Source organism: Arvicola amphibius, chromosome 6 (assembly GCF_903992535.2).
Source record: "Arvicola amphibius chromosome 6, mArvAmp1.2, whole genome shotgun sequence".
NCBI classification, from domain to species: Eukaryota; Metazoa; Chordata; class Mammalia; order Rodentia; family Cricetidae; genus Arvicola; species Arvicola amphibius.
The window spans coordinates 5744880-5771060 of record NC_052052.2 but is presented as its reverse complement, the minus strand read 5'-3'; the positions used below and the strand labels follow the sequence as shown (position 1 = coordinate 5771060).

The 26181-nt window shown below is 43.6% G+C and overlaps 1 protein-coding gene across 10 annotated transcripts in view; it reads left to right on the top strand.

The window, feature by feature from the left end:
- Rere (arginine-glutamic acid dipeptide repeats) overlaps positions 1 to 26181 on the top strand; it is a 343378-nt gene that overhangs the window by 243671 nt on the left and 73526 nt on the right. For all 10 annotated transcript variants that reach the window (XM_038333039.1, XM_038333048.1, XM_038333047.1 and 7 more), the window contains one exon: positions 10659 to 10757. In XM_038333039.1, coding sequence (XP_038188967.1) covers positions 10659 to 10757 — 99 coding nt within the window. The remainder of the gene's footprint in view (positions 1 to 10658; positions 10758 to 26181) is intronic.

Genomic DNA, 26181 nt, shown 5'->3' with positions numbered 1-26181 from the left:
CTACAGAATTGTGAAAGGTGCTTTAGTCTAGTAGAAACTGCCAGATGCACTGCCATTTGATCTAAAAAGGTCACGGGAAAAGGGACATTTAAATTAAGTTATAAATTACAATTGAAGAACAATATTTTGATGTGTGAGACCAGAGATGTCAGAGCAGGGGAGATGTAATTCATGGGTTCATTATAGAGCAGAGGTGCCTGACAGCTGAGCCATGCCAAAGGGAAATTTACTTGCAACACCATGCAGACAGAAATGGCAGCTCCTAAGAGAAGCCAGAGCAGAAACTGGAAACCTTGTGGTGATACTTGAGTTTATGCTAATGAGGCAGCCAGAACCTGGGAGATGTTTAATGACTGCTGTAATGTAAATGAGGTGCTCTGACATCGTGCACATTTTTAGTCTTATTTAAACTAAGACCTCATCCTTATAACCAGGCTTTAAGGCTGGTTCTCTCACCTCTGTGTCCAACATACAAAGTTGCTGAAATTTGAGAATTGTTGAGGCAAGAGAGTTAAGGCTCAAGACAAGATTTCTATGCATAGTAGCTTTGAGGAAGGGTATAATTTAATGTTTATGGCAGTCCACGAGAAGTTCAATCATGAGTTAATTAAACTGTAGGCAGTCATTAAGTATTATTTATTCTTTTGAGAGGCTTGCCAGTAAAGCACTTATATATATTAAATTATAGAAGGTAATAAGCAAGGGATGATTTGTCAGGCAGCATAAGAGAAGCACATTTAACTTAGGCAATTACACAGAAATGTGTTTTTCTTCTTGTGGCATGCTCTTCCTCACTGCTAATCAGGAAGGGTCAGGGGCTGTAGCAATTCCCTGAACAGTATAATCCGTGCATCTAAAATGTCACTGCCTGTGGAGAAACCACCATAGGGTTTAGAACTATTTTATTTTATTTTACTTTACTTTATTTTTTGGTTTTTTCAAGACAGGGTTTCTCTGTAGCGTTGGAACCTGTCCTGGAACTAGCTCTTGTAGACCAGGCTGGCCTCGAACTCACAGAGATCCACCTGCCTCTGCCTCCCGAGTGCTGAGATTAAAGGCATGCGCCACCACCGCCCAGCTGTTTTAAATCTCAAGGGATTCTGATGCTTTGTGTCTCATGTAAAGCTTTCCATTGTTTCATGACAAACTGAGAGCTGGTAATTTACTCATTTGACAAGTGAAAATGCCATTCCACAGTTCAGGATAGACCTGGTTAATGAGAGTATGACCCTATGGGGCTGCAAAGATGGCTCAGGTTAAGAACACTTAACTGTTCTTCCGCAGAGGACCTAGGTTCCTTTCCCAGCACCCACATGTCAGCTCACAACCACTTGTAACTCTAGTTCCAATGGATCTGATGCCCTCTTCTGGTCTCCATGGACAAAACAATCATACATCTAATTTTGCTATTTTTTTAAAATAGAGTTTGACCCTGCTTTGGATTCTGTGCCTTTTTTGCAAAGCTATGGAAGCCTTGGAGGGAGTCCTTGACGGGTTCCTGTTCCACCACCGGAAGGTGCTGTTTATACACACAGTCCCTGGCTCTGTGCTTCAACAGAACAGTTACTTTGTTAGAGTGGAAACAAGCCAAGTGTTGCCAGTTTTTAAGCAGCAAAGTCCTCTGTTTTTAAGCAGCAAAGTCCTGTGCCACATCCTTGTGCAGGCCTGTTTTTGACCGCACATCTTGGTGGCTAGCATGAAGAGTTGCTGAGTGCCTAGGCCCCATAGGAAGAGTTTATGTGTGTTCTTTGATAAGAGTGTGCCAAAAATGAAGGAAAGGACACCTCTTGGTCAAGCCTGTGTGTAATCCAGGTCCTACAGGACACTGATGGAGCCATTTGAAAGCTGGTCGATCTATAAAAGATCCCCACTTTGTCACCAGATCCCCATCCTTGAATCCTAGGTCACTGGCTGAGAACAAACAGTACTAAAGCAAACAGCAACCAAACACTCATGGCGCCCTGCATCGTGACGAATCTGGACCTGGTTTCCCTAAATGGCATCCTGCTTTAGTGGGGTGGGTGCAGGTACCTCTACCCTCACTTGCTTTCAAAGATTGGAAAATTGAGTTATGGTGTTTGTGCTCCCTGTCTTTTGCGGAGGTTTCCCCCACCCCCGCCAGTAGTTCCATACTACACAGTTCTCTGTGCTTTCCATGACTGTTGCATTTAATCCCAGACCTTATCTACCTAGCTTGGTTACAAAATGGCCAGAAATGTTTAATTATCCTACTTTGATTGCCTTTCCATGACTGCAGAGTGAAGCTGTAGGATGATTGTGGGTTTCCCACTGTCTCATTGCTGTTTCTTGTCCTAGCTTCTCTAGGACTGTTTCACTGTAGTATCAGTGAGGGGCCTGCCATGAATGTCCTCACTGAACAGCTGTAGCCCAGTGGTCCAGATCAGGTGTTTAAAATTGGAAACCTGGGAGGAGGAGAGATGACTTAGCAGTTAAAAGTAGTGGCTTGTGAGTTTGAGGCCAGCCTGGACTATAAAGCAAGCTTCACGACAGCCAGAGAGACAGAAAGCCTGTCTCGAGGGACGGAGGGACAGAGGGAGGGAGAACAGTTGCTGCTTTTACCTAGGACCAGAATATTATTCCAAGCATGTGTATCACGTGGCTCAAAACCACCTCTCACTCCAACATCAAGGGGTCTGATTCCCTCACCAGACCTCTGCAAGAACCTTCTTGCATGCACGCGCGCACACACACACACACACACACACAAATCAATAAAATAATCATAATTTAAAAGGAGCAGTATCTATGTTACCTTTAAAACAGTTGAAACCTAGGCAGTGAGACCTTTAGGTAAAGGTTATTGCTCTCAAGTATGACCACCTGAGCTCAAACCACAGGGTTGAGTGAACAAACTCCTGCAAGCTGCCCTCTGACCTCCATGGGCTCTCTAGCACTTGTCCTCTTCCCATCCATCCCCAGTCCTCCCTCCCTCCCTCCCTTTCTCCCTACCATACATGAGTAGATGTTAAAAATAAAAAATAAACTGAACGGTGGTGGCACACACCTTTAATCCCAACACTGGAGAGGGAGAGGCAGGAGAATCTCTGTGAGTTTGAGAATAACCTGATCTACAAAACGAGTTCCAGGACAGCCAGAACTATACAGAGAAACCCTGTTTCGAAAAACATAAACAATTTTTAATTTAAAAATAAAACAATAAAAATTTAAATTCATGTCTTACAAAATCAAATTATTTAAACCTTTCAACTTAATAAAGGAGAACATTTTTAATGGCAAATTTTAGAGATTCAATTAAAATAACTAGTATTTTGGTTAAATTTCCTAACTCTTGACTGACATGAGGAATGTATGGAAATGTCCATTTAGCTCCTCCTCCAGTTGGCTTACTTATTCATGGTGGGTCAAGCAGAGCATGTGGAATCCAGCTGCTCATATCCTGGTGACTGTGTGGCTGTGCAAACCTGTGTTTCTTGTGACGCTGCTTCTCCTTAAGCTGTGTGTAGCCACCCCTTCCCTGTGCCTATTATCGTTGTTGTTGATAACTGTGTCTGTCTTAGAACCTAAAAGAGAGCCTGGCACGGGTGAGTACAAAATGGGTCCTCGTTGAAGGGATAAGGGAATTCTGCTCTCCAGGCTTCCCCAGTGCACTCTAGAGATAGTCTAACTTGTTACGGAGCTGCATAGGCCATAATCACTCATGGGATATTAAAAAATGTATCCTCAGTGAAATACAATTACAGTTGCATGTTCTCCCTCCAGCCCCCGATTTGCCTGTTTTGTATGTTTGCTTTTTCAATTTTTCTTTCTACTGTTTGAATTAACTACAGTCGAAAACTAGAAGTGTTTGGGCGTGATAGCGCTCTGGTTCCATCACTCTGAAGGGTGATGGGAAACATCAAACAGGAGGATGTGGAGTTCCCAGCTTTCTTTGGCTGGAAGCTGCCTGGTACTCTGTTCTAGACAGGGTCTCACTCTGTAGCCCTAGTTGTCCAAGAGCTCGCTATGTAGACCAGACTGACTTTCAACTCACAGAAATCTGCCTGCCTTTGCTTCTTTTTTTTTCTTTTTTATTATTAAAAATTTCTGCCTCCTCCCCACCTCCCATTTCTCTCCCCCTCCCCCCACTCTCCTCCCCCTCCCTCTCCAGTCCAAAGAGCAGTCAGGGTTCCCTGCCCTGTGGGAAGTCCAAGGTCCTCCCCCCTCCATCCAGGTCCAGGAAGGTGCGCATCTAAACAGACTAGACTAGACTAGGTGCGCATCTAAACAAAGCCAGTACAAGCGGTAGGATCAAAACCCAGTGCCATTGTCCTTGGCTTCTCAGTCAGCCCTCCTTGTCAGCCACGTTCAGAGAGTCCAGTTTGATCCCATGCTTCTTCAGTCCCAACCGAGCTGGCCTTGGTGATCTCCCATTAGACCAGCCCCACCGTCTCAGTGGGTGGGCGCACCCCTCGTGGTCCTGACTTCCTTGCTCATGTTCTCCCTCTACCTCCTTCAGCTGGATATTGGAAATAGACTAGATTGCCAGGGAAAAATTGGGATCTTGGGGGTGGGGGTAAGGGGAGATGGGGAGATGGAAAGAGAAAAGTGAGGGGAGAATGGGGAGACCCTGGGGGAATGGGATGGAGGAAGGGTGGATAGGGGAGCAGGGAAGAAGATATCTTAATTAAGGGAGCCATTTTAGGGTTAGCAAGAGACTTCACTCTAGAGGGGTTCCCAGGTATCCATGGAGATGTCCCCAGCTAGTTCCTTGGGCAGCTGAGGAGAGGGAGCCTGAAATGGCCCTTTCCTATAGCCATACTGATGAATATCTTGCATATCACCATAGAAGCTTCATCTGGCGATGGATGGAGATAGAAACAGAGACCCACATTGTAGCGCTGGATTGAGCTCCCAAGGCCCAAATGAGGAGCCTTTGCTTCTTGAATACTGGGATTAAAAATGAGCACTACCAAGCTTGGCCCTACCCTTTGCACTTTTGTTTTGAGACAGGGTTTCTCTGTGTAGCCCTGGCTGTCCAAAGTTCTCTTTTTAGCTTTGTAGGCACTGACTGTGAAGGTTGAGCTCTGCTGAGCACCAGAACACGAAGGTGTCTATAACCTAAAGTTTTCCCTCCTCTTCTGTTTACAACTGCATTACATGGGGCTAAGAACACTGTTTGTCTTGCAGAGGATGGGGTTCAGTTCTCAGCATTCTCATGGTATCTAATACACCTCCAGTTTCAGGGACTCCAACAACCTCTTCTGGCTTCTTTGGGCACCAGGCACGCACATGGTGTACTTACATGCATACATTCCAGCAAACACTAATAAACGTAAAAATAAAATAAATCTTTTAAATTGAATCATTCTAGTGTTATTTAACATGTAGATTGCATTGCTATACATAAAATAAATGACGTTTTAATTGTATGAAAAATTCCAGAAATAAACAATTCATAGTATCATGCATCCTTTTTATGGTATAGTGTTATAACTTTTATTTTCTTAGTGTTTATTTATTTATTTGTTTGTTTTGTTTTTCAAGACAGGGTTTCTCTGTAGCTTTGGAGCTTGTCCTGGAACTAGTTCTTGTAGACCAGGCTGGCCTCAAACTCGCAGAGACCGGCCTCTGTCTCCCAAGTGCTGGGATTAAAGGTGTGCTCCACCTGACTTTATTAATCTCTTAATGTGTTTTATTTAAGTTAAGCTTTATTATTCATCTGATTACTTTGGGGAACACTTGGTGTATACACGTTACCACCCTCCATTTCAGGTGTCTTGTTGAGAGTCTTGTAAACTTCCTCGCACAGGAAGGAACAGTGGTTCATCCATCCTGCCCAAGCTTTCTCAGACAGGAGTCCTGGCAAGTGGATATGAGCGACTGCTACATTAGGATGGCATCTCTCCTCCGAGCAGACACCTTCAGTCCCAGCACCCAGGAGGCAGAGGCAGACAGGTCTCTTTGAGTTCAGCACCAACCTGGGCCATAAAGTGTTCTAGGACAGCCAGGGCTGTGACACGGAGAAACTGTGTCTCAAAAAAACAATACAAAAAGATGGTATTCCTCAGTGGGTGCAGAGATGACGCAGCAGTTAATTTCCTGTACTGTTCCTGCAGAAAGCTCAAGTTTGATTCCCAGCATCTGTTTCAGGCATATTTCAACCACTTGTAACTCCAGCTCCAAGGGCTCTGGGTTCGACAGGTACCTGCACTTGTGTGCATGACACACAGAGATACACATGGTTTCTTTTTTATTTATTTATTTATTTTTTTGGTTTTTCGAGACAGGGTTTCTCTGTGGCTTTGGAGCCTGTCCTGGAACTAGCTCTTGTAGACCAGGCTGGTCTCGAACTCACAGAGATCCGCCTGCCTCTGCCTCCCGAGTGCTGGGATTAAAGGCGTGCGCCACCACCACCCGGCTTTATTATTTATTTTCAAAGGCAGTGGTGGTGCACGCCTTTAGTCCCAGCACTCAGGAGGCAGAGGCGGTAGATCTCTGTGAGTCCAGGACCAGCCTAGTCTACAAGAGCAAGTTCCAGGACAGGCTCCAAAGCTACAGAGAAACCCCATCTGGAAAACAAACAAAAAAGGTGTTATCCCTTCTAGCAAGATTTCCTGTGGTTCCTTCAGAAGAGGGCTTCCAAAATAACCATTTATTCTACCTTTTATAACAACTTCTGCCCCATTCAGATGCAGCATGGTAACATATCACAGCCTGATTCATTTTAGAAATGGTCACCGTTCTGGCAAATGACCTCACACTTGTTACTTTCCAGATTTGTTTGTTTCAGGAAAGGATGAGTGGTAGTTCTCAAGGATTGATTGAGCTTAGAGTGGGAGAGGCCAGGAACTTGGGTTTATTAAGAGACACGGCTGACAGCAGGTCAGTTGCCCATTGAGAAGACAGAAAGCAAGAACCAAGGAGGATCAGGCTACTATCATGGTTGTATCAGGGAGAGTGTGGCCTGAAGCATACTCAGGTGGAGGCATGTATGTAGAGGTGTGGGGGGGTACCTCTTCCTCTATTCAACAACACACCAGAAAGTCAGGTGAGGGCCTTGTGTACACAGCAGCATATTCTCTGGCAAATCGGCAGCTGTATACCCAGTAGCCATTCATATTTTTCCAACTATAGCTTAAAGCTCTGGCTAGTTTACCCTGAAGCAGGTAGGAATGTCATAGGGATTAATGACATTTGATTTCAGTTCGTACCTAGACCAAGTCTGTATGTTCTTAGGAGTGATTTCCTGGTCCCAGACACACAAGATTTTGTGTTCAGAAATTTTTGTGTACTATACTAGAGTTCCGTCTATAGAAATTTGGTGACAATTTCTGTCCCTTCTGGTCCTGCAGCTGTTCAGTCTCAAAGAAACACACAGAGACTTATATTAATTGTAAACTGTTTGGCCGGGCGGTGGTGGCGCATGCCTTTAATCCCAGCACTCGGGAGGCAGAGGCAGGCGGATCTCTGTGAGTTCGAGACCAGCCTGGTCTACAAGAGCTAGTTCCAGGACAGGCTCCAAAGCCACAGAGAAACCCTGTCTCGAAAAAAAAAAAAAAAAAAAAAACTGTTTGGCCTGTTAGCTCTTACAACTTAAATTAACCCATAATTCTTATCTGTGTTTAGTTGTGTGGCTTGGTACCTTTTCTCAGTGAGGCATTCTCATCTTGTTTCCTCTACATGTGTCTGCATGGCGATTGCATCTCTTCCTTTCCTCTTCCCAGAATTCTAATCTGGTTGCCCCACCTACACTTCCTGCCTGGCTACTGGCCAATCAGCGTTTTAATAAACCAATACGAGTGATAAATCTTTACAGTGTACAAGAACATTATCCCACAGCAAATTTTAAGTTGCAGTATTATGTGGCTTTGTTTATAATCTAACCGGTCATCAGTCTAGAAAATAATTTAGGACAAAAAATGAGTTGAGCCAAGCCTGGTGCTGTATGCCTTTAGTCCTAGCATTTAGCAAGGGAGGAAGGTGGATCTCTGTGAATTTGAGGCCAACTTGGTCAACATAGTGAGATCCTGTCTAAAGAAAGGAAACAAAACAAAACTGGCCTGAAAGTGCGCTCCCTCCCTCCCTCCCTCTCTCTCTCTCTCTCTCTCTCTCTCTCTCTCTCTCTCTCTCTCTCTCTCTCTCTCTCTCTCTCTCTCTCTCTCCCTCTCTCTCTCTCTCCCCCTCTCCCTCCCCCCAACCTGTGTGTCTGTGTTACTGTGTGTCCATGTATGTATGTAAACCAGAAGGTGGTGACATCATGTGTCTTCCTCAATCACTATATACTTTGATTTAGTTTTTAAATATATTTTTAAGTTTTTACTTTTAATCATGTGTGTATGTCTATTACAGGTGCCCATAAAGATCAGAAATATTGGATTACCTGGAGCTAGAGTTGGGCAGCTGTGAGTGAGTTGTGAGTGTTGGACACTAAGCTAGGCCTCTGCAAGAGCAATATGCTCTCTTACTCTCTCTCCATTGTGATTTTTGAGACAGATGCTCACTGAACCAGCTCACCAAGACTCACTCTGGTGAATTATTTGCTCCTAAACGGCGGTGCTGAGATTTAAATCTCAGCAGAGCAGCTCCATGGTCCATACTTTTCCTTGTTGTTTTGTTAGCCTATATACTAGATTCATTGTTTATAAAATGTTACTAATTTTTGCCCAGAGTTTTTTTTATTAGAAGTTTCAATTTGATCATTTGATTTGATTTTAAATTATCACTAAAATATGTGCTTTTCAAATTAAATAGGCATGCCAATTTCCCTTCTCTTCAGTTTCATTCTGTGCTACTAAACATTCTTGCTATATTAGAGAACATGTCAAGTGCCCACTTACTTTAGGTATCAGGTAGAGTACGCACACCTGACTTTATTTTATTATTTTTGTGTGTCAGGAAGAAGGCAAGCCCCAGAGCCTGGATGATAACAGCTTACTAAGTTTGGGTAAACTGAGGTTTCGACATGAGTGGAGTCTGCTGTGGGAGAGTAATTGAAGGCTTTTATTCTTTCATTTAGTTTAGCAAGCATGTCTGGAGGGTCATCTTGGCAACAGACTGTGTGAGACCCCATGCTCACACAGCAGCACATGTGTGCTCCAGTGGAAAGACAGGCAGATTTCAGCCAGGGAAGGTGTGGGCTAAGCATGAGGGTCCTTCTGCCCAGTGGCTCTCAGCAGCATCTGATAAGAGGCGGGACATAGAGGCCTCAGCAGAAGGCCTTTACATGACAGGAGTGGTCAGTAGGATGCCCAGAACTAGGAAGCTGTGGGTTGTAAGATTTCATAGGAAAGGAGTTTGCTCTAAAGGTTCAGCTGCCACTACAGAAGTACTTCTTTTGGAAGTCTGTATTTTGAATCCCTTTTAATGATTTTTTTAGTACATTACTTCACTAAAAAGACTAGAAAAGAGAATCTGGTCTATCTTTGGGCTTCTTTGGAAAGGATGTGACCAGAATAACTGGTCTTAGTACCTCACAACTGTAGTGGAGCACTTGGGAGGCTGAACAAGTTCAAGACCAGCCTGGGCTACAGAACAAGACCTTTTCTGGAAACAAAACAGCGAAACGAGAGCTGGGCAGAGTGGTGCACACCTTTAATCCTAGCACTAGGATTGCAGAGGCCAGACTGGTCTACACAGTGAGTTCCAGGACAGCCAAGGCTACACAAAGAAACTGTCTCCAAAAAAAAATATATATATATATATAAAAAAAAAGGAGTGGAACAAGAGACTGAGGCTTGCTAGCTGGGTTTTAGTCTTGGCTTCTGCCTCATGGTAAGCATCTTTATTCATTTTTCAGAGCCATGGTTTCCTCACCTGGTAAATGGTATTGCAATAGTTCTTATCTCATGAGATTAAATAAGGGTCTATCTTTCTCATAGGATTAGTTAAGGCAGTGAATGCTGAACTGTGCTGAGCACCATACCAGGCATGTTCTACAGATGATGGCTTTGGTGTTTTGTGGGGGGTTTTTGTTTGGTTGATTGGTTGGTTTGGGTTTTTCAAATCAGGGTTCTGATTGTCCTGTAACTCTTCTCCGTAGACCAGGCTGACCTTGAACTCAGATCCACCTGCCTCTGCCTCCCACATGCTGGGATTAATGGCGTGCATCACCTTGACACTTCCCTTGTTTCCAGGATGTTCTCTGCTTTATTTGTCTCCTTTCCTGTGCAGATCAGCTTTCTATTACTGTAACAAATACGCAAGCTAAGTCATCTTAGGAAAAGAAAAGGTTTGTTTGTTTTGCCCACAACTGCAGAGGTTTCAGTGTGGGGTTGCTTGACCGGTTGCTACTTTTCTCATACTTGAGCTAATGTGTTAGTAGTAGAGGATATGTGAAGGAGGAAGCCACTCACCTTGTAGTGACTGGGAAACAAAAGCAGTGTTGTGTCCCTATAGGTTCTCCCGGTAACATCATGCTGGGAGCCAAGCCTTTATCACCTGTCCCATAGAAGGATGGGGGTTAGGAGGGAAGGGCAGTGGGCCCATGACAGTACATTACAATAAGATATTGCCCTTCCAGGTTTCTCTAGAAATAGATAGCTAGACAGACAGACAGACAGACAGACACACACACATACACACACACACACACACACACTATATATATATATATATATAAAAGTATAGGACTTGCTGTTATTGATTTACCTCTGTGTCTGTGTGGTACAGTTAATTAACTACGGTCATTGTCGTCTCAGCTACATGAAAGCAGTTATGATGCTGGCAAAGCCCTGCAGCGCCTGGTAAAGAAGCCTGTGCCCAAGCTGATCGAGAAGTGCTGGACAGAGGATGAAGTGGTGAGCATGGACCTGTGTGTGCTTTGTGTTCTGGGCCTTTGGGGTGGTTCTTCTTGTGTGCGTCCTCTATGCTCCTCAGGGGAAGGGGCCCATGGTGTCTGTCTGTCCACTAAAGGAAAGAGTTGTTCTGGGAAGAGCCCTTGCTACACGAGCACCCAGTTCAGCTCCCTTGCACCTTCTTGTTTATTTGTTTAAAGCTGAGTGTGACTGAGTGTGCACCCATGACTTTATAGAGTTGTGGAAGCAGTGACAGGAAGGTTGCTGCACTCGCTGCCTGCAGCCTCCCTCTAAGTTCAGTGAGAGACCCTGTCTCAAGGGAGTAAAGTTGAGCAGGACATCCTGCATTGTCCTGCTATCTGCAAGAGGTACCTGTGATGTATCACTCATACAAGGAGGAGCCATCAAAACTACTTGATTTGATTAAGTAGCACTGGGACCCATGGGCAGCAGGAAAACTCTACCTGAGTTTAACTCCTAAACAAGGCTGGTGCAGGGCAGTATGTGAGACTTCCCTCTTCTAAACCAGAACCTGGAGTAATTTTTTTTGAGAGCTCTTAGTACCTCAAGCTACTGAAAGCAGTTGCTCTAAAGCGGGAAGGAAAGGCTTCATTCAACACCAGAGGAGAGTGGAAGAGGAGGGTGCCCACAAACACAGATGCACAACCCTGTGATTCCTATCCCACGGATCTGATGAAGCTATATCCCTGGCTAGTGACTTTTACGAAGTATTGCTGTAAACTGGGTGGCGGTGGCGCACACTTTTAATCCCGGTACTTGAGAGGCAGGTGAATCTCCATGTGTTCTCGGCCAGCCTGGTCTACAGAGCTACTGCTAGGACAGGCTCCAAAGCTACAAAAAAAACTCTGTCTCAAAAAAACAGAGAGAGAGAGAGAGAGAGAGAGAGAGAGAGGAGAGGAGAGAGAGAGAGAGAGAGAGAGAGAGAGAGAGAGAGCGAGAACCTATTTCTAGATTCCTAAGCAGGTAACTGTTGTAAGGAGGCCCGCTTGTTGGTTCCTGGCTGCTCAGCGCTGAAATAATCACACAGAAACTATATTATTTAAATCACTGCTTGGCTTCTTATTGGCTATCTCTTATATCTTAATTTAACCCATTTCTATAATCTGTGTATCACCACGAGGTCATCGCCGACCAGCAAAGTTTCAGCACGTCTTGTCTCCGCCTCCTTTCTTCCAGCATTCAGCTTAGTTTTCCCCGCCTAGCTCTGTTTCCCTATAGCTGTGCTATAGGCCCAAAGCAGTTCCTTTATTAACCAATGATATTCACAGCATACAGAGGGGAATCCCACATCACCTTCCCTTTTCTGTTTAAATGAAAAGGAAGGCTTTATCTTCAACATAGTAAAATTACATATAACAAAACAGGTATTGGGCTGGAGAGATGGCTCATAGGTTAAGAACACTGATTGTTCTTCCAGAGGTCCTGAGTTCAATTTCCAGCAACCACATGGTGGCTTACAACCATCTGTAATGAAATCTGGTGCCCTCTTCTGGCCTACAGGCATACATGCAGACAGAACACTGTAAACAAAATAAACAAATAAATCTAAAAAAGAAGCAGGTATCAAGTAAGAATAATTGTTACAATATTTGTATCTGCTTTATCTTTTATCATAACTAAGGAAAACTATAACTATCAATTCTTCAACTCCATCAAAGACTCCAGAAGGATATAATATTACCCAAGCAAACAGGAAGTGCATTGTAAGCAACTTCCAAAACTCTAGAATCGACAGAGACATTTCACTGCCTGGACAGTTACCCACAGTTCTTCTATATCATTGGCACATCCATCTTCAGCCTACAGGCCCATAGTATCCAGCAGACTTTTCCATGAAGCAGGAAATTTCAAAGACAGTTCCGCCTATATTGGCAGTTTGTCAGTCACTTTCTTCTGTGTCCTGCAGAATGTCTAGCAGACTCTTTCATGAAGCAGGATCCCTGAAGGACAGTCTCACCTTTAGACAAGTTCAGCAGTCATTTCTCTGCAGGTCCTGCATGTTCAGATTACTCAGCATACTGTCAAGAAGTCCAGCAAGAGCAGTTTCTTGCCCAGATGGCTGACCAACTCCATGAGGAGCCTCTTTGATGCCCATCTTCCTCATGGAAGTTATTGGTGCTGCCAGGAGCAGATGTGTCTCATTGTCATGAAAAGTCTTAAGCTCTTAAACATTTTAAATGCCATATTCTGTAGTCTTTGAAAGGTTTGAAGAATACCTATCTAACTGAAATATATCTCAATATATCCAGAAAACCTAACTAACATGACTACAAGCTTGACTATTATAGATGATTATCTATATACATTTCTTTTTCAAAAAAAAAGATTTATTTATTTATTAAGCATACAATGTACTGCTGGCAAGGAAGGCACCAGGTCTCATTGCAGATGGTTGTGAGCCACCATGTAGTTGCTGGGAATTGAACGTGGGACCTCTGGAAGAGCAGCCAGTGCTTTTACTTTCTCAGCCATCTCTTCAGCCCCCTATATACATATCTAAATGAGCTGCACAAACACAATACCTGAAGAGCAGAAATATACATATAACAAAATTGACTTTAAATTTGTATCAATAAAGCAATATCCATAGCAGTGCAAATCTCTATAGCAGCTAACCATCTTAACTCGGTATAAGTCAAGTATTAACTGTTAGGTGAGGAGGATGGGAACAGCTGGGCAGGGCACTGCCCTACATAACTGGCACAGGAAGACCTTTGTGGAGAGAAAAGGGGAGCCTTTTTGAAGGACTATAGGGAAAAGAGAATTCTAGGCCCTTTGATAAAAATATGAGTGAATTATGCAAGAAGTTAAACGGTTGTGGTTGGGACACTGAGGAGAAGGCAGAAGGAGAGGAGGAGGTGGTCCCCAAGGGCAGAGCAGGTGTGGTTTAGATGCTAATCATTTGCTCTGCAAGTACATTTTCTATGTCAGGGTGAGGTCCATGCACAAGGAAGGCTAGAACCAGAGGAATTCCATGTTCAGGTGATAGCTAAAGCAAAAAACATGAAATAGAGTTGTTTTGAAAAGTCATGCTGACCCGCTTTCACCATTAGCCCATTTTCTATGGGAAGGAGATAGAGTTCTGACTGGTGAGATTTTACGTTCTCCAAAAGCCTTTATAGAGGACAACAGAGGAAGGAAAGGGTGGAGCCGCTGTATAACTGAGCTCCTGGAGATGTCACTCCATTTTGGCCTGTCAAGGGCAACCTGCCAGTGCAAGTGTACTAATGACTACATCCATCCATTCCTGCGGTCTTGAATGAGCTTCTCTCCTCTCCCTCTGTCACTGTCTTTCCTTCTGTCTCCTTATCTTCTCGGGTTTCCTCACCTTCTACCTCCTCCAGCTCTTCCTGTCGCCCTGCTGTTCTCCTCTCTCCCCCACTGCTCCACCAATCCAGCACTGACTCCCCTCGCCTTGCTCCCATGACCTTTCGTTCCTTCTGGAATTTCTAGAATACATAGCAGAGTTCTCTCTTCTGTCTAAAAGACAGCCAGTTTCCTTTTCCTGCAGCACTTCTCGTGCTGGCTCTGCTGCTGCTCCAGGATCTTGAGCCAGAAGGGTGGGGGATGAGGGGCCTTGGGCATCAGAAAGAATCCAGCTTCATTTTGAGAAACAAAACAGGGTTCCAAAGTGGTGGCCATTTCAAGTGTGGGCTAATGTTGAAGCACCAGTTAGTTGGGCTCATTTTTATCATGTTTGCTTCTATTTGAGAAATGTTTTGGCAGTCACCCAACCCTTGCAGAGCTGAGAGATCGCATGGTTCCCTTGTTTGTGAAAGCTAAGCCTTGTTTTCTGAAACCTCAAACCTGGACAGTGAATGAGAGGGAGGGATTGGAAGGATGATAGGTTAAAGGAAGCTTCCTCTGCAGAATAGCTGAACAGTGGCAATAAGTCAGGAAAGGCCCTCTTCACTTTAGCCTGCCTTTGGCTATGTTAATGGGCCTCTTCTGCTGAATTCACAGCATTTTCTTCTCATTGTAGGAATCAAGGAATAAGCCACACCAATGTGTCCACGCTGAAATAGATGTATGAGCCTACCCCCTCCCCTTTATTTTTCCCTCATGGTATTTCATATAATTGGAACATTCTGGTTATTTTTACTTTATTGTCTATAGTGTGTTAATTTGGCCTAATACTCAGTATCAGATGTACCTAAGTGACCTCCACAAAATGGTTGAGTGTTGAGGTGGGAGTTTCCTAGCTGGGCTAGAAAGGTGACCTGCACTTCCTCGCTTTGGCAAGCCACTGCTCCCTGAAGAATCCAGTGTTTGTCCTTCTTAGTGTAGACCAGTGGTTCTCAACCTGTGGGTCACAACCCTTTTGGGGGTTGCATATCAGATATTCTGCATATGAGATACTTACATTATGATTCATAACAGTAGTAAAATTATAGTTATGAAATAGCAACAAAATAATTTTATGGTTGGAGTCACCACAACTGTGTTAAAGGGTCTCAGCGTTAGGAAAGTTGAAAACCACTATTATTGTAGATTAGACCCTAACTGTACCTTGAAGCTGAGCTCAGTTCTCTGTCTGCTTTTGGAACCATTGATCCCTCTTTTGATCTCCATCTTCTATATTATCTTTTTTGTTAGTTTGGTTTTGTTTTGAAAAAGGTCTGGTGTAGCCTAGGATGAGGATGACCTTGAACTCCCTGATCCTTCCACCCCCACTTTCTGGGTGCTAGGATGACAGGCCTGTGCTACTGCCCAACCTGATTTCCTCTTTTAAAAAGTTTGTTGTTGTTGTTGTTGTTGTTGTTGTTGTTGTTTTTAGATTTATTTTTAAATAAAATTAAAGACAAGTAAGTGCTCTTTGGAGGCTACACACCTCAGATTGGCCTGGAACTGGGATTGCAAGCAGTTTTGATGTGCATGGTACTGTTGGGAAGTGGTCTTCTGCAAGAGCAGCAAATGTTCTTAGCCCTATAAGCACTTTTACATACTTCCACAGCTGACCTGAAATTCTAATAAAAAAGTATTTATTTATTTATTATATATACAATATTCTGTCTATGTGTTATGTCCGCAGGCCAGAAGAGGGCACCAGACCTCATTACAGATGGTTGTAAGCCACCATGTGGTTGCTGGGAATTGAACTCAGGAACTTTGGAAGAGCAGGCAATGCTCTTAACCACTGAGCCAACTTTCCAGCCCCTGACCTGAAATTTTTAACTTTTGGAGCCAGGTTTGGTGATGCATCTCTTTAATCCCAGCACTTCATCCCAGCACTCGGGAGGCAGAAGCAGGCCCATCTCTATGAGTTTGAAGCTAGCTTGGTTGACAGAGGGAGTTTCAGGACAGCTAGGGCTACACTGAGAGTCCCTGTCTTGAAAATCCAAAAAATAAACATTGAAAAAATAAAACTAGTCAGCACAACCAGTTTTTGTCAATACCTGAACTTGATACTGCAACAAATTCTGCCTTCCTAGAGCAATTAAAGAATCACAGTGGTAGCTCACCTAATGGCATAGCTCATATTAGATGGACTAAGTCATATAAGAGAAGCATTTTTGGAAAGAGTGCTTAGGAAATTCATGACTCTTTCCATGTACTACAAAATGGGCCAAAGTAAATGGATGAATCCTATCCATGAGGATTAAATTAATGGTTAACCAATTTCACATACATTATCCTAAAAGCATCATTTCTTTTTATGTTATCCAAACTGGTAGGATTATGAAGAGAAAAGGAAGGAAATAAAAACAAATAAGTATGTTACAATACACAAATTCTAGGTTATTGGGTTTTTAATTATACATGATAAACACATTTAAATATAACACAAAGACCCCAGGCTGAACTGCACCGAATCGAAGAAGATGAAGTCACCCTTCCATGCTTTGGTACTTTCTAATTCTGTCTGTCTGTGCATGCAAGTCACTGGTGGCCTCTGTGTGGCTATGCTCTTGCTTATTGTGCTGGGATCCCATTGCTACTTGCTGCTGTGCTCCTAATTGGCATTCAGCTGTTGATTATGGAAATACTGGGATGCTTAATTGAATTCTTGTTAAAATTCTGGGCCTGTAGTTCCCTCATGGAGTTTGCCTGACTTGCAAGGTTATAAGATTGGGTGCTCCATGGAGTTGTGCACTCACCCTCTGCTTCCTGTCCTGTTGGCTGCAATTGTGTTTTGTTTTGTTTTCACGTTGAGTTGTCTTTCAGCAAAAAGTGTCACTCAAGGTGAAGGTTTTGTTGTTTACAATATTACAGCAGGGTGCTTCCATCTCTTCTTGGGTAACTGTAGCTTTTATTGTGAAATATGTTTTCCACTAAATATTTTATAACAGTTTTGTTGTAATCCATTGAGGTGAACAACCTAGATAAAAATGAGCTCTGATATTTTTAACCAAAGACAGCTAATCCACAGTGATAACAAACCTTAATTGGTCGTGCGTGTGGATTTATTCACAAGTTCATAAACTTGAAAACATCTAACCCTTCTTTCTATTTAAAATTCAGTTTGTCATAGATGCTTCCTTTCAAAGTTGACATGATAAAGCTAATTATTCTCTAAGTATTTGTAGTCTAGGGAGCAGTGCAGAGGCCAAGGACTTACCTAGTTACAGAATGCAAACACAGTGGGGTCTCCCCAGCAGTGTCTTTAGATGCAGTATCTGCTTGAGAAAAACTGTTTCCATTGTTCTCTGGATGTGCTGCAAGACAGAGCTGCTGTGTGGGGCAAAAGTACAATGCATTTTATTTACTATTTGTGAGGCAGCAGAGGAAAATGGAATTCACAGCAAAATCAAAGTTAAGGTCTAAGATCATCTGGGGGTTGTTGAGGTGAAGGCAAGGAGGGGACAGTGCTGCAGAGGAAGAGATTCTCACCACCCAGAGCTATGATTTTACACCCCATAGTCCTGGTGTTCAATGGCAAAATCTTAATCCACAGTTGTTGGGAACAGTGAGACCCCAGATCCTGAATTTCTTGTAATCCTCTGATCTGAGTGCCTACAGCTGCTCTGAGCACGAGACCTTCAGGAGTTCCTGATGGCAGGAAAGTGGTTTCTGGTGGGTTTGGCTGGGGCATGGCTATCTCTATATAATCTGCCCCTGAACACAATAAAGGGGGCATTCTTGGGGAATTCAAGGATGACCCGTGTCTCTGTGTCTCTATCTGTATGTGTCTGTGTATTTTAACCTCCTACCCCTTGCCCGAAGCTCGGTAACTGGGTGCCAGCACACCGAATGTAGACACGGGGGCGCAGTGCGCGGCACACAATGTAGGAGATGGCTTAGTGTGTGGCATTTATTTTTGAGAAGGCACAATTTTGTAACTTGTTGGTATTTTACATAGTGATCTGAATGACGCTGGTGATGGGGATCCTGTGTGTCATTTAAGATAAATCTGTTAAATTTTATTTTTTTGTTTGTTTGTTTGTTTGTTTTTTCGAGACAGGGTTTCCCTGTAGTTTCTAGAGCCTGTCCTGGAACTAGCTCTTGTAGACCAGGCTGGCCTCGAACTCAGAGATCCTCCTGCCTCTGCCTCCTGAGTGCTGGGATTAAAGGCGTGCGCCACCATCGCCCGAAATTTTATTTTTAAATACATGCCATTCCCCTGTGGTTAGAACTTTATTAAAACCTGCCTATTGATCTTCGTTTATGTGAATACGTATTTTATAGCACTGTAGTTTGATTTTATGTGCTTAGAGTTGTGTGCATGTAAATGAACTGTATGGTATTGGGATCCTCCGTTTTGTTGTTCGAGATTGGGTCCTGCAGTGTAACTCCCACTGGCTCTGTCCTCAGCAGTCTTCTTGCCTCAGCCTTCTAAGTGTGGGGTTTCAGACATGCGTGACCAAGCTTGACTTGAAATTCTGACTACAGATTGGCTTTTGGGGAGGGGCTTGATTTTCTAATACAGGGAAACTCGAACTCACAGAGTGAGTGCTTCGAGTGCTGGGATTAAAGGTGTATGCCACTGATGCCCATTGGATTTTGGTGCTTGTTGTTGTTGTTGTTGTTTTTGAGACAGGGTCTACTGTGTAGCCCTGGCTGGCCTGGAATTCACAGAGATGCCCTTCCCTCTATCTCTTAAGTGCTGAGAATAAAGCAAGCAGACACGACTGTGTCCAGCTGATTTTATACAGTTAGGTATGGGTATGTGCACATGAGGACAGGTGTCAGAAGAGATCCCTGGAGCTGGAGTTACTGTCAGTTGTGAGCCACCTTGTGGGTGCTGGGAACTGAGACCTGGTCCTCTGCAAGAACAGGAAGTGCTCTTAACTGCTGAACCATCCATCCTGACCAAAATTTTTAAAGCTCAAAAAATATTGTCCTTCACAGGGCAATCCTGCAGTGATCTAACCTTAGATGTATTGTGTGCAGTACATCACATGGCAGCTGTTTAAGAACTGTGTAGAATGAACTGTGTAGGTGTCTCTCTGTGTTAGCTACCCTGCCTCCAATTGTAAACTAAATTGGCGCTGTTTATTTCATACCCTTTTAATTTTCCATTTTGTTTTGTTTGTTTTTGGACGTGGTTACACTGTCTGTCTCAGACTGATCTAGAAATGGCAGTCCTCAGTGGCTGGATAGATGGCTCAGGGGTTAAGAGCTCTGGCTGCTCTTCCAGAGGACCTGGTTACAGTTCCCACCTGGCAGCTCACAGCTGTCTGTAATTCCAGTTCTGGCTATCTGACACCCTAACATAGACATACATGCAGGAAAAACACCAATGCACATAAAATAAATGAAATCTTTAAAAAGAAAAAAAAAAGGCAGTTCTTTTGCTTCAGATGTTCAAGTCCTGTGTTGTATTGCACGTGGAATTACCACACCTAGTTCTCATTTCATTGACTGTTTCTAAAGCACATCTCAGTTCTTTTTTGTTGTTGTTGTTGTTGTTTGTTTTTTGTTTTTCGAGACAGGGCTTCTCTGTAGCTTTGGAGTCTGTCCTGGAACTAACTCTTGTGGACCAGGCTGGCCTCGAACTCCCAGAGATCCTCCTGCCTCTGCCTCCCGAGTGCTGGCATGTGCCACCACCGCCTGGTCACATCTCAGTTCTTAACTGTTAAGAGTAGGAAACAGAGGCAGGAGCTGACCTTTTCTTCCTAATGGAAACAGCATTGGCCACTCAGTCCAATGTGTGCTCTCAGTGTTAATCAAGGTCAGATTCAGGCCTTATTGGCCAAGAAAAATGTAGTTGCAGATAAGAATGACCTAGTATTTCAAGTATCAGTAAATGGATTGTTTCCTGTGATAACTCCCATCAGCCTTTGAACCAAACTCTTGTTTAAAGAAGTCGATAGTGTGGATAAAGTAGAGTTTATTGTTAAGTCCTTTTGGAAATAAGATAGTAAATTAAAAATCAATTATATGTGCAGAAAGATGGTGGAAAGCAATTAGTTCTGTCAATTAGTTTGCAGAAAGATTCTACTGTTTAGCATACTATATGGAGAAATATTTTTAAAATCCTTTTATCAATGAAATAGGACAATTATTAGAAAGAGGCCTTTTTAGATTGTATTTCAGTTCGTATGTCAGTTGAAGTAGCCTCTGGGTTAACTCAAACTCACCTGATACCTTGCATTTCACAGACAGCTGCTTCCTTGTGTGATCAAAGAAATGCTCTTTTTTTGTGTGTTTTCTCCCTATTCATTTGTAAAGCAAAAGTCATTCTCATTTTCTGTTACTAATAATGTTTTATAAAACTTGTTATCTCCTACCCATATTTTTACCTGATTTTCTTTTAAAGCCAGGAATACATAGTGTCATCATCCAGGACTCCCTGTGTGTGCTTACATGTTTGTGTTTTGTATTTGAACCTTAGAGCAGAGCAGAGCTGAGGTGATGAACGTGAGTATGTCTTTATTGTTTATTGCAGCTCCGGATAATCATTTTAAATCAAAGATTTTTTTTATGGAACATTTTTCATTTTTGCTTGAGAGGGACAATGTCCCTCTTCAGATGTCTTCAGATTGAAAGATTCATAAATACTAGGGCAGTGGCTGTTGAAACCATATTTTCCATCTCATTTTCAAGGACATGTAAAAAAAAATGGAGATAGCATACACTTCTCACCACTCAGTCATCTGTCTCTGTTCGTTTAAAAAATGAGAACAAGACACAAGGGGGCTTGAGAAATTGCATGTAGTTCTCCCATAGACAAAGTGGAATTTTATAAGTGAAGAGGATGAAACCTTTTTCTTCTTCAGTTTCTTAGCAACAGATCAGAGTCAGATTTAATGTGTGTGCTTGGAACATCCTGTGTACATCAACATCAGAGCCTTATTCTTCCATGGGTGTGACATCCTAGACTGCTATCTGGGATTTGGTGTTGGGAGAAAGAAAGGAGGCAGAAAACCTGAGAGGATGGAACTCGCTCGGCACCAGCTTCTGTTTCCTGCATCCCTCTGTCCAACATCTAAGGTCTCTCATGTAGAGGTCATAATAGTCATGGTAGCCACATGATTGCCTAAGGCTGTTCTGACTTGGACTTACTAGTTGAAACCCAGCTAGGCAGCCATGGTTTTATATGCTGAGGCTATAGCAGAGCAAAATAGGCAAATATGCCTGCCTCATGGGGTTGGCATTGTATTAGTCAAGGTAATTAACACTGAGTGCCAAGTGTTGTATGTTAACTCAGTGTTAATGAGACAGCAATACACAGTCCAGGGCAGCACAGTGAACTCTATTTAAGGTAGCCCTGAAATGTCACTTTTGAGTAAAGACCTAAACAACATTTGAGAGCCAGCCTTGAAAATTCATAGAAGAACATTCTAGACCAAAGAAACAGAGAATTGCAATGATCCCCTCATTCTTGTGAGAGATCCCATCCGATGTGGAATGTTCTATGGTAGCTAAGCTGGAGGCTGTCTACGCAAGCTTCCCCTATGCTGTGTAAGCCATGCTCATTGCCCTGTGACATGATCATCTGGGTATCTGTGCACTTGATGGGGAAGTCTGAGTGGGGTCCTTGGCCTGTAAGTGAAAGCTCACCTTGTAGGCAGATGTACTGGAAGAGTCAGGAAGAGATGAAGTAAGTATAGGCCATGTGCATCTTGAAGCTCATGCCTGCTCCTAGAATTCCATTCCTTCTACCAAGCAAATGGGCAGTCCTGTGAACTGTTCTGCTTCCTTGTGCTTAGGTCCCTCCCTGCTGTCTCTGTGGTTTCAGTTGTATAGGATTCTGAGTCAGCCTCTTCAGACACTACCAGCTCAGAGGGTGGCATCTGAAGCATTTTGATTTTATAACTAGAGTGGGCTGTCTTTACTACCTGTGTTTACTCTGAGTCCACATTTGTGCAAAGAGCTGTTTTTCTGGAGTATTCAGGCATAAGAAACATAGCTGAAAAGGAAAGGGTATGAATTGTTTGCACCTTGGAGTAAAAGTTACTCGTGTTAGACATTTCCTAGCAAATTTTAACCCAGGAAGTAAAGAATTGGAACCATTTGGAACTATCAGTCTAATACTCTGAATTCTATCCCCTGGGAAGGAGAAAGGATTTTAAAAAAAACCATTCTCCAGCTAGACGGTGGTGGCACACATCTTTAATTCTAGCACTCAGGAGGCAGAGGCAGGTGGATCTCAGTGAGTTCAAGGTCAGCCTGGTCTACAGAGCGAGTTCCAAGACAGCCAGGAGAAACCCTGTCTTGAAAACCAAACCAAAACAAAACAAAACTGTTCTCTGTTGGGCCCAGTGCTGGCTTTGAGAGTCTGCTCTGGAAAAGGCTCTCGGTAATACCATTTGACCAAGTCTGCTAGTTTCTGTTTCCACTGCCTTTTGTTGTTGTTGTGTTTGTTTGCAGGAGTCTTAACTATGTAACCCTGGCTGGCCTAGAGCGCACTATATGGACCAGGCTAGCCTCAAACTCAGAGATTCTCTTTCTCCCTGCCTCTGCCTCCAGAATTCTGGAATTTAAAAGTTTGCACCACTGCTCTGTCTACTGACCAGAGGACTCATGCTGCATGCAGTGATGATGGTGGTTACTGGCCAGGGTTAATTCCCTAGCAGAACTCTGTTCCCCAGCACTGAGAAGTGAGTGCCTGGAAGTTATCCAGACCTTGACTCCTGTCAGTGTGTCAAGTCTGCCCACTGGGCCAGAGTGACATGCCTTTTCACTTGTCTCCATGCTCAACTATGAGGACTAAGTGCTGTGCTCTCATGATTTATATTCCCAGAACCTAGCCAGCATGTGGAACAAAGATGGTAGATGATCAGAAAATACTTAGCTGGCTCAGATAGAAGAGAAGCTCCCTCAGAACTTCAGGTTATTTCCATGGAGTGATCTGTCAGGCAGTGCTGCTCGCCACTGCACACTCTGAGCTTCAGAATTGACTGTTTATTTGCTGGTCCTTGTCCCTTTGTATATTTGTTTGACACCTCTTCCCCCTCCCCCTGCTGCTGTCAGTTGTCTGGTTGATTTTACTACTCGATTGCAGTTCCTAAACATGGAGTGGTGGTGCTAGAAATATGTCATTGGTACAGAGCTTGCCTTGCACATGGCTCTCCCTAAGTTCAGTTCCCAGCACTGCACATACACACCAAGTCTTACCCTTTGACAGTGTCATCCAGATTTAGTAAGGTATTAGCAGGGAACAGGAAGGAGCTTGGCAGCAGTAGCCCAGGTTAGCCTGGTCTCACTGCCTGACAGGCTGTTCTGCACTACTCAGCACTCTTTCCAAAGCATAGTCTGTTCATCCGACTCTCAAGACTGCCTGCTGTGCACAAACCTCTGGTGTGCCTCCCTTCTTCTATCAGTATCAGGGTGTTGGCTTACCTTGCAACCCATGCAAAGGGTTGTAGTAGAGTTAACCTTGGCAGTGAGAACTAGGAAAGTATCACATGAATACACCAGAGAAATAGCAAGGAAGAGATAGGGAAAGTCACACATTTAAAGGAAAGTAAGAAGATGAAGCAGAATGATTGAAATGTGTACCCCTCTGCCTGAGCCTAAGACCTCCTGATGCTGTACTATATTTAATATTTTAAAGTGTGCACATGCTAATATCCTGGATCATTTTATCAAATGTTCAGAAATGATGCTTCCAGGATGCTAAGAACAGAATGCCTTAGGGTTACAGCCTGTGGCCACTACCCAGTGTACCTAGGCCATCTCTCTGAGGTCATAGGTCCCACTCTGTTAATCCAAGGCCAATTTAATTTAACTTGGGAGAAGACGAATGGGTGAGCTTTACTCTTTCCCCTCTCATCTACATGCCCCAATACTGAGGTCAGGTAGAAGTAAAAGACTGGTAGTCTGTGGAGGAGTCATAAACCTAGCTAGACCTGGTGGCTAATGCCTGTAATCCCAGCTATTGGGGAAGTTGAGGCAAGAGAATCAAATTCAAGGATGGCCTAGGCTACCTGGTTAGTTCAAAGCCAGTTTAAGCAACCTAGTGAAACCTTGTCTCAAAATAACAAGTAGGGGCCAGCAGGATGGCTCAGCAAGTAAAGGCACCTGTCATACACACCTGACAACCTGAGTTCAACACCTGAAACCTACATAAACTTTGATGGAGAGAACCAACTCCACAGTTTGTCTAATCTCTACATGTGTCCTGTGGCCTGCATCCCCCCACTAATAAATAAATTAAAAACATTTTTTTTCGGGGCTGGAGAGATGGCTCAGTGGTTAAGAGCACTGCCTGCTCTTCCAAAGGTCCTGAATTCAATTCCCAGCAGCCACAACCATCTGTGAGGAGATCTGGTGTTCTCTTCTGGCCTGCAGGCATACATATAGACAGAATACTGAGAATACTGTACACATAATAAACAAATTAAAAATAAACATTTTTTCCTCTAATAACAAATTGGAGAAGCAGGGTATAGTGACACACACCTGTAATTCCAGCACTTGAAAAGGAAGGAAGGGTTGCCAGGGCAGTGGGGGGCAGGAGCAACTTTGCACTTGCTGGCAGGTGTGCCTGACAGGAAATCTGGATCTGATGTCATTCCGCCCTGAGATTGTATCCTAAATTAATGAAGTTATTCATATTAAAGAAAGTGAGGGGCCGAAAAGATGGCTCAGCAGCTGAGAATGCTTACTGACCTTGCAGAGGGTCTGGGTTCAGTTTCCAGCATCCATAGCATGCAGCTACGCACACAGTACACAGAAACTCATACAGACACAGAAAAGGAGTAAGTCCAGCGGGGCTTGGTGATGCATGTCATTAATCTCAGCACTCAGAGGCAGAAGCAGGTAGATCTCTGTGAATTAAAAAAAAAAAAAGTCAGTCTGGCCTGGCAGTGGTGGTGCACACCTTTAATCCCAGCACTCGGGAGGCAGAAGCAGGTGAATCTCCGTGAGTTCCAGGACATCCAGGGCTATCACACAGAGAAACCCTGTCTTGGGGGGCAGAGGGCAGAGGGGGAGGGATATGCCAAATAAGTTTTAAAGAAAAGTTTAAAAATGAAAAGAAAATACACAAATACAAACAAAGGTGTTCTAAGTTTCCTAATCTGTGTTTGGTATCCTGTGAGCTGCGGAGGATGGGAGGAAGGCATGTCGTGGATTAGTTCCATTCTGTGTTCTCCCCCATGCAGCTCTGAGCTGTCTTCTGGGTAGCAGATATTAACATGAAAACTTGTGCAGATGTCAAGCATTTGCTGGCTAGCTGCTCGACAAACAGGTGTGATCAGCCTAAATGTGCCATCCAAGGCCTTAAATTCTAGATGGGCTTGATTACCCTCTTTTCAAAGAGGAATTTAGATAATATATTTAGCAAGATTGTTATAAGCATAGGCTTGAGAAGCTAGGTAACCTAAACTTCTAATGCATCTGACAATCTAAAGTAGATGGACTTTATATGTGGAAGGCACCAGCATCTGTGCTAACTGTCGCTATGCCGAGGAGAATTGAACTCTGGGTATAGTTAGGCAAAGCTACTCACATGCCACAGAAAGATGGCAGTAGACTCTGAACATTAGGCTCCTCCTTCTCAGTCTAGGCTATGGAGATGGAATTCCACAGTCCTTTAGCAGCACACAACTTAAGGTTGTTCTTAGATCCTGCTGTGAGGCAGCCCAACTTCCTTCTCAGCTCTAAGCTTCCCTGGAACTTTATGACCCTAGAACAGTTTGACCTTGGTGAGTCTTGGGCTTGTAGAACTTTGTTTTTAGCAGCAGGATAATCTTTCCCTCCACTTTTATATTCCTGTCAGACATTCCAGGGATCCACATGGATTTATTCTGCCTCTTGGTTACACTGTGGAGTGTGTTGCTCCCACATCTCAAGAAGACCAAACATTAACCCTGTACCTCGACATTGCACATGCTCAGTGGGCACTGGTGCACTCCAGGCTAAGTTGGCTGTGCCTGTGCAAGGAGCCTCACTTCAGCACTTGAATATCTTGGCAGAAGAGACAGTGGAGCTTGAAGCCGGAGACATTTTTGTCTGTTTTTGGATAACTAACTTTAGATTTGCTTTAAGCATTGGGCATAAAGGTTGCTCTTGTCCA